General features: G+C 39.2%; 1 protein-coding gene across 1 annotated transcript in view; it reads right to left on the bottom strand.

Annotated features, from left to right (window-relative positions):
- cables2b (Cdk5 and Abl enzyme substrate 2b) overlaps window positions 1-9731 on the bottom strand; it is a 42398-nt gene that overhangs the window by 15588 nt on the left and 17079 nt on the right. Inside the window, exon 2 of the mRNA XM_023393012.2 lies at window positions 2832-2927. Within this exon, the coding sequence (XP_023248780.1) occupies window positions 2832-2927 (96 nt within the window). The remainder of the gene's footprint in view (window positions 1-2831; window positions 2928-9731) is intronic.

Genomic DNA, 9731 nt, shown 5'->3' with positions numbered 1-9731 from the left:
AACGCCTACAGTTCATTTTTAATGAGGACCCAAAGGGGTAAAGAATTTCAGTTGATTCTGAGCCTATTTTCTTTAGACAAGAGATAAATATATAGTTATCTGCTGTAGAATTTGACATAAAAAGTGAATAAACACTGAGAATGAATCATTACAACTTTATTTTGGACACATCTGTAAAAAAAAAATGGACTGACCCCTTGTGTCCCTGCTGCTCCTCCTCCTCTGTCCATCCCATGAGACAGATTATGAATTTGGATTAAACGCAGTTTAACACACACACACACACACACACACACACACACACACACACACACACACACACACACACACAGCTTGTTCCCCATGATGCATGGGAAAGTCAAGAGCAGGAAGTCACCAGGGAGTTAATTGGAAACAGCAGAAGCATCACAACAGATCTGCTGGAAATGTGACTCCTCTGAGGATTCTCTCTCCTTCATTCGTCCATTTATTACAACACATTTCATAACAGTGGAGGCAAATCATTCCATAATCACCTTCAGGAAAAATAAACAGCATTCCCACTGGGATCTGAACCCCTGACTCAGAGGTTGTAACTACTGAGCCACACAGAGAACATCCCAAGAAGTTTTATTTTATCCATTTTTCTTTTAAATTGACCTTTAAATTAACTTAAGATGAGACCAAGATATTAACAGTGACCACTGACTTTATCTTAATAAGCTCTATGAAGGAAAGTTCATTGTCACAAAGGATATGCTGTAGAGCAGTGTTTTTTTAAACCCTAGGCTATTTATGTTCAGTTCTCACTCTTTATTCACAGGCTCACAGCAGAGTAACAAAAATGTCTAAACTCAGAATGCTATATGTTGTTGTTTTGGTTAGCCTACTCAGAAATACCATCATATGGCTCACAGAGTTTAAGTGCTACTTTACATGCTCTTGGTCAGTTTTTAATGGACAAAATTGTTTAAAATTTGGATTCTGAAAAGAGTTCTTTGCCTTTTATGTCCACAGTTTACAATATAGCATAAATATTCCAATTCAGATGAGTAGAGGTTAGCATCAAGAACAAAGACGACGGGATAATCAGAGCTTTAGTTTTGTCAAAATATGTACTGATACTGTAAATCCATAAGAAGCTAATTTAATTCTTATTTCCAGACAGAAGATTCAAATACATTACTTTTGTTACCGTAGAAAAAGTCTAAATGTGGTGACAATGTGACACTGTGGTGTGAAGACAAGATCTGTAGTTTGAAAGTATATTTTCCCATGATTCTGAGTGGATTGTTCCCAACAGACGACTGTGATACTGCGATCACTGAACAGAGTTCGTTCCACTGACTTTTACCAGTATGTGTTTGACATCTGTACATTCTGGTTTGACTCATTTATGAGACTGACAAGGAGGAGCGCAACCTTTGATGCAAGATGCATCAATGCCGCGGTGCATTGCCACTTTGGCAAACAAAATAAATTTCAGATTGTATATCATTATTTATATTTGAATGATTTTCCAGCTGCACTGTGCTACTTTTACTATGAAAACCTGCAACAACGCTGGCAGCAGGTGGTTGATGGAAACACCAATACTGACATATTCATAACAACCACTTGGTGACCCATTCATAATCCTGGGTTGTGATCCTGGGGCTCAGCAGCAGCAGTTCTGAGGCACAACATTTACTTACATTAACGTTCAGTGTAAGCCACTCTGTGACAACATGGAGACTTGGCTGAACTGCAAACAACAGCTCTGCTGCGCTTCACTGGATCTATTTTAAAACAATCAGCCCTGAGTGTATTATTATCTGATGTGCAGTCTTGCGTCCCTTTGACCCACAGGTCTGATTTATAAACCCTGCAAGGAAGGACAAGAATAGAATACAATAGAGGAAGAATTGAATTGAACAGAATGAAACTGTCCAGGCTCCACGAGCTAAACTAACAGCTCAGTTCCCTCCTGCTCTAGAGTGAAGGTGGGCTCACGCCTGCATGTCAGCTGCATATGTCAAGGTTAAAGAGAAGGAACTGTAATGGAAAAATCGTTGTGGCCCCTAGTGTCCTTTAATAACATCATAAAAACAAACATTAACTTTAATAACTATAAAGAGCACATGAAATTGTTGAGGTTAGGAGGGATTGTTTGGGTATTTTTTCACTTAGATGTGTTCAAAATAACTCTCCAGGGCGTATTCTGATTGGACGCTCAACCATCAACCCCACAGCCCACTGTGACTGCACAATGGTAGACTGACTTATTGCTGAGAGTGTAACCCTCAGTAGGGTTATAAAAAGGACCTGTAGGCTTAAAGTAACAGTTCTAGCACCCTGTATTCCTGCAGAACCCATGAATGTTTTTTTGAAAGAGCTCAGCAGGAACAGGTGTCAGGGTCAAAAACAGTTGCTACTATTGTTTAAACTGGCTGTCTTGTTTTTTCCAATGCCATAGAAAATGAACAAACCTAAAGCCTAAGCCCACTGTCCTGACCTTGTGCTGTTCTGTAACTCTACACGCTGTGAACAGCAGAGCTCAACACGCTGCTGAACGCTATCTACACCTGGACAAAGATTTGGCTGGAGCAGTGGGACAATGTGATATATGCCACTTTCAACTTGTACCTTTATCTTTAGCGTCCTTCAGGGGAACGTTGTCTTTCAGTGAGGTGAAACACAGAACACAGTTAAACATAACACACTTAAAAACATAATGAAAAGTAAAAATGAAACAAAATAAAACCGACCACTTTGCAGCCAGACAAGAACTGGTAAGAACTTTAAAAAGTTTATTTTTACTCTTCAACATTAAACTCTTTTTTCTCGTCTGTAAACCTTTGTGTGTGTCTCACCTGCTGCCTCTTGTGTCGTACTGTTTCATGTTTTTGATGAAGTGTATCTTCTTGGTGTGTCGAGGTTTGGGAGAACCACCAGAGAGGTTACGAGTCCTGAGAGATAGAGAGAGAGAGAAAGAGAGACACAGAGATTAATGATGGGTAGCGCTTTCAATTCAGTAAATCATGAATGGGACTCACTCTCACATAGACACAAGAAATTAAGACTGATATATAGAACATATATGTAAGGAATGTGTTAGATACCAAAACAACAGTATAGAAATATTTCTCTTTCAGAAAGCTTTGTTATTACTGGTGTTAGGAAAGCTGCTTTAACATGAACCCACACACATTTACCCCCTAGTCTGTTGCTGTAACCTGCAAAGAAATCACAGAGCAAAATTTGTAGGGAATTTTAAAATATTTAATCCTTCACATGTTTAAAAATTTTTTATTGTTTTTAATTCTTTGTTTTCAAGCTTTCAAAAATCTGCTGATTTGTGACGCCAAAGCTCAAGTTGTGTGTGTGTGTCTGCTGAAGGTCAGGCTGTGAGCCAGTTTGTGTTGCTGTGTCGACCTCGTGGATTAAAACAACAGACGTCGACATGACAGCAGGCCAAGGAGCTCAGCTCACTGACATCACAGTGGTTACATAACATTACTGACATCAGCATTTGTCTTAGATGCACACGCAGAAACACACACACAATGCACGAACTGTAATTGCATGTTATTCACAGCGTGCATTTAGAGGTCCATACTCACATTTATAGATATAGGACACATGCATAATCTCATGGCACATAAACACATGCAGCAGATTCTCCACACAGCCCTTCAGCATATTTTTGCAAACATACAACACACACACAAACACACACACACGTTTGTCTTATACTTCTCACATACTGTAAACACACTGAAGAGGTTAGCATAGATGTTACTATAGCATAAGTTATATCAGAACTCTCTTCAGCAAGAGTTTAATACTCTGGTTGCGGAAAAATGGGAAGGATCATCTGATTGGTTGACATTAGCCTGTGATGGACATATGGTTCATCCAATCACCTGCAGAGTATTTTTTGGAAGCACCTCCTCTTTTCCAATCAGTTTCAATCAAAGCCTTCAACAGATGGTTCTGTGTAACAGGCTACTGAACATAAGCTGTAACACAATTACAGCAGGCAATCACCTACCAATCACAGAGGGCGCACATGACGCCACACACAATTCATTATTTACACAACCTTGCATTGAACAACAGGCGGTTAAGAGCTTGGCACAAGGTCGGCATCCAAGAAGAAAACCATCGCTCATACAATGGCACAAAACTGCAGATTAAACTTCAAAAGAACATGAAAAATGGCTGATGAATGTTGGCAGCTCATTCTTTGGTCGGATGAAACCAAAATATATTTGTTTGGATCAGATGTGGTCCAGCAGGTTTGGTGTGGACCTGGTCAGGACTTACGCAGTGACTGCATAGAGCCCAGGGCATAGGGCAACTGTAACACCATGCAGGTAGAGTGTGCAAGACCTGACAAAGATCTCTGTCTGATCAAAACGTTGCTTGATTAAAAATTACTAAGATAAATTAAAACACACATCATTTCAGAATCTCAGAGAACATCTTCCCTCTTCACAATACTGACACTATAATCAATACATCGCCAGGCTCTGCGTGAAGGACAATATGACAACATAACATATAGTTTTAAACAGAGCAAATATTTAACACACATGCACAAAGCAGATCTGAGCCATAAGCCCCTGGAGGTAAGCAGAACACTAAGACCTGCTGAGAAGCTGTTACACAACTGTGAACACACACACATACATATACACACACACAAAGACACATGCTAACACACACACATAGAGGGAGAGACACAAAAACACACACACATAGCATCTGTTACTGTTTTTTTTAAATATTCTTTTTATGGCTGACTGAACAATTCCACACCACATGGAGTTTATATCACTGTTTATCACTGCTGCTCACTACGTGACCCTATGACCTTCCTACTGTCAGCCCTCAGTTCTCAGAACAATGGTGTACAGCAGATGTTTGATATGTGTTATGTAGTAATAACATCTGGGTTAGTTAGATGCGTCTCCTTGTACAGTCACATTGAGATTCAGGCTCAAACAGAATGTTCTGCCCTCTGCTGGACCTTTAACATTCCACCCAAAAACACTATTCACACGTTTCTTGTCAAATATTTATTTATGTATCTATCCATCTATAGTTCAAATGAAACAGGATATTCTACCTAAACACTTCACTTCTTTAAAACAGCCATTGATGATACATATCTTAAATTCTTGCCTACATGTAGTTGTTTGAATTATTGTTCCAATTCACTTTATTCACGTTCTGATTTTCCACATTATGGCGGTGTCATGATTTAATACATAATGCAGCAGTAGAAAGGGGTGTGTGAGAATCTGTTTTACATTCACATTTTCTACCCTGCACAGAAAAGTACAGAGCCGCTGGTGTCTTTTTCAGAAGCTCTGCACCGGACTCCTGCAGCACGTTTGGTGGGAGAATTTTCTCACTGGTTCAATTTCAGACAAACCCTCTTTATCCGAACAGCCTGGTAAGTTACCACTGCATTGTTCTTTTTATCTGTCAGTTGGAATAAACCAAGCAAACCGTCACGCTCTTGTTTCCAAAATGTATAACAATCCTGATTCTATTTGGTTTCTATTAGTGTTCTGGGAAGTATGTTCAGACAGAATGAGAGACAAGTGTCCTGATGGAAACTGAGCAGAGAATCTATTTAATCACTACATCCTTCCGACCTATAAATACGCCGAACACCACAAACACCGCAGAGATGATGCCAACAGTGTCACTGTACTGAAATGTAGATTTTCAGCTGTTCCAGTAGAGATGTTGACCAGTCGACCTCGTCTGGTTCTAAATAAAGATTTAAAATAGAAATATTCTGACCACAACAGCCTCAGCTGTCAATGATCCAGTATTATTAAAACAAACAGTCTATTTCTGATGACCATCCCTGGTATCTGCTGTAACATCACAGTCACATGATGGAATCTTCTCAGCATTCCATTTCCATGGGAACCATCATTCTGCAGCATTCCGGAATGTTATGGAATGTTTCTATTGTGTGGGAATCGAGCACGCTGGCCAATGCCCCTGATGGAGATGGAGGAGGATGAGGATGAAGATGAGACCAAGACAAATATGACCACAATGATTGACACAGTGAGACACAGACACACTTACAGTCACACGTTTGATTCTCATTACAGCCAACACACCGGTCTCTTCTGAAGTGCCTTTGAGCCTGACAATGCTGCACCCTGACCCTCTGTCTGACTGTGTAACATGCTCAGATAACAAAAGGATACTTACTATCCTTCGCTTTGAAGAAACATGTTGAGTTCTCAAATGTTAAACAGGTTTGATTAGCTCAGCAAAATACTGTACAACATCAAGAAAAATACAATCAACACAGAGAATCAAAACATCAATAGACAACAAAATAGCACAACAAAACAACAAGCAAATCAAATGAGGGAGACGGGGCCTAATTCATTCAGTGCTTTATTAACAAACAGTAGAACCTTGAAATCTATTCTGAATTAGATTCTAAAACGTGTAAACACAAGCAGCCACGCAACAACTTCGTCTAAAATTGGCAAAATTATTATTTAAATCAGAAACTATCTGAAGGTAAACAAGATCACAGACGTTCTTTACAAGCTTTACTTGGATACAAAGACACATTTTGGTCTGTACCAAAACAGTCCTGAGGTTTGATGCCCAACCACTCTCACAAGGTCACATGGCTGGATAATGAGCAGTGTTATTCAGTGCTGCAGTAATGACAGTAGTTACCTGATCTCATGATTGACAGCTACAAATAATAATCAGGACTTAACAACATGTTTGGATGGAGCACAAACAAACCCAAACACACAATTATGATCATAAATGATGAGTTTATTATGACAAATGCTTCACTGTCACGACAAACGGCTCAGTTAGTTATCTTTAGATTCTTTTCTCAGCTCTGAGGTTTCAGTTGAGAAAACAAACAATATCTCGATAAGAGCGTGATTGCTGATGCCAGAACTCTCCCAGTCTGTCTAAATCTGTCCCAGTATCTGAGCTGTGGATCTGCAGACTCATTATTGCAACGGTCTCACCAGCGACCCATTTCCATGAGAACCAGTCAGCTCCATTTCTCCGGGATTTGGTGGAAAGTTTCCATTCTGTGGGAACGGAAAAATCCAGTGTCCCATTTCCCTTGCTGCTGAGGATGAGGATGAAGATCTGTGTTTTGATAAAGATACATACTGGTTGCATGTTCAATAATACACTGGGGGTTCAGATGGGCTGTATCTTTAAAGCATGTTTACTGTCACTGAGGGAAACGAACCAGTAACCCCCTTCAGCAAAAGGACGCCATAACTCCACTACTTTCCACAAAGGTTATTCTCTAGATTCCATTTCAGCCAAAAACAAATTCAGATGGGTTCAGATAATCTACTTTTAGACATGTTTAGCTGCTTGTATTTTAGATTCTCTGGGAAGCTTTTCTGAATTTGTGACATTATTCTGGAAATATTTTTTATCTCTGTGCAATTAAAAGCAAAGGTCAACCAGCCAAAACAAAAGGCTGATGTCCTTTTTCAGGAGAAGTACACAAGGGTTGAGCACATGGGTGGTCTTCTGTTTCAGGAAATATAAATCACTATGTAACAACAAATACAAGAAGAAATCAATGCATGAATATATGAAAGAATGAATATATCAAATATAAGGTTTTCTTCATTTGACCGTCATAATAGCACAACAAGGTATTTTGGTTTCTGGAGCTCATTATTATTACTATTATTACTGTTATTTATTGGTATTATTGATAACACCGTTACCTATAAGTATTAGTATTATTATCTCCGGTATGGTGGACAATTAACATTTAAAAGTATATATGATAACACCATTACCTACGGGTATAACTGTTATTATTTTCACTGTTACAATTAAGAATCAACAGCATATACAGCTGTTTATGGTCTCTCTCTCTCCACCCCCTTTCTCCTCTCAAACCCAACCGGTCAAGGCAGACAGCCGCCCACCCTGAGCCTGGTTCTGTTGGAGGTTTCTTCCTGTTAAAAGGGAGTTTTTCCTCCTCGCTGACGTCAAGTGCTTGGTCTTTGTGGGAAATGTTTGGTTTCCCTCTATAATAAAGTAAGGTCTTGACCTTACCCTGTAAAGTGCCTTGAGATAATGTAATAATTTGGTGCTATGCAAATTATATTGAATTGAATTGAATTGAATAAGATGAAGGTGTTCATGTGCCCTGGTGAAGGAAACACTGTCAGGACACCTTGAAGTTTGTTGTAACTGAAAATTTGACCTCTCTCTCTGGCACTCATCGGTACACCTTCCCGACGATTATGAGAAAACTACATTATTCATGGTTGCCGTCCAATTTAACTACACTCTACTAAACTTCACGAAGAAACTAAAATAATAAAAAAAGAAATGCAGACAAATTACAGTCTTTTCCATCCCTCCTCTGTTTCCATTACAGTTATATTTACAGGTTTATATTTAGGTAATTCTGGGACAGGACTTTTCATAAACTTAAAAACCCACCAGGCTGTTTTCCTGTGTTGCTCTGTGCACGATGACACAGCAAAAAAGGCAGATGATTTAACTTACAACACAAGGTTTGAACAGGGATCTAAATTTTAAGGGGAGCCCGTTGGTTTTAGATGAATACTACTTAATTTAGAGCAACTAGTGTGTGTTTCAGAATTGCAGTTTCATGTAAAATTCATCCTGAATTGACCTTCAACGCCACAGCTCCATTAAACCACACAGGAAACGGTGACTCTGCAGGTCAGGGCCCAGATCCAGCTGCAGGACTGTTTTCGTGGACTGTACTGGTGGATTTTTGTTTTTAGTCATTTTATTTAGTGTGAGTCATGAACAACACCAGCTAATAATAGCTGGTGTCTTTTTAGATTGAAATAATCCAGTGCAAACACACTGTCTGAACACTGTACGCTTAAAATAGCATAAAACAACATTCAGTCATCTGTTCTCTGTTCACTCGTCATATTTTCTGTCTCTGTCTCACACACTCTCTCTCCTCCTGTCCATCTGACTGTCTCCACACCCACAACCAAATACACACACACACACATTCATACAAGCAATACTACTTAGTTAATTTTATGAATACATGTGCCTCCTCTGTTCACACACTTTGTCTTTTTTTTTTTGTCAGGTAGTGCTTTTATCCTAGGAGATGAGCCAACACTTGTCGCAGGAGGTGCAATTTTTGCAATTGCAATATTTGTCAAAAATAATCACAACGTGATTTATGATCAGTCCTAATTTTATCTTCTTTTATTAATTCACTGACATCTCCAGCTCAGGCCAGGGGCCAGATGCATCAAACTCTGTGCAGATTCATGACTAAAACTATGTGTACGAATGTTATTTGCGTGTACGTCAACGCATGATTGCTGTCTCAAAATCAATCAATACACCTTAAATGTCAATATGATAACTTTGACTATTTCATTTGTTTTATATGCTCTCTACATGACACATGCTTTAGTGATGATCAGATCTTCAAGTGCTTAAAATGTGTATAAATATTAACTGGATTATGTGATCTGTGGATATCTTATTTCATCTGGGGAAAACAAGTAGTGGGGCGTTATTCCGGTAGCTCTGGCTGCACTACCTGTGTTACGTTAATGTTACGTTACCCTATGAGCGAGAGCGAACAAATAATAAGTAACTACATTAATAGGAAACGCACCCAAGATGCATTGAGGATGCATTTGAGATCTGATCACTCAGACTACATTCAGATGTGGTCTGGGCCACATGTGTCCACATTCTTTTAGGAG

This window comes from Seriola lalandi, unplaced genomic scaffold (genome assembly GCF_002814215.2).
Source record: "Seriola lalandi dorsalis isolate HSWRI2012SDOR001 ecotype SW California unplaced genomic scaffold, Sedor1 jcf7180002054927, whole genome shotgun sequence".
Classification (NCBI taxonomy): Eukaryota; Metazoa; Chordata; class Actinopteri; order Carangiformes; family Carangidae; genus Seriola; species Seriola lalandi.
This window is presented reverse-complemented; position numbering and strand designations above follow the sequence as displayed.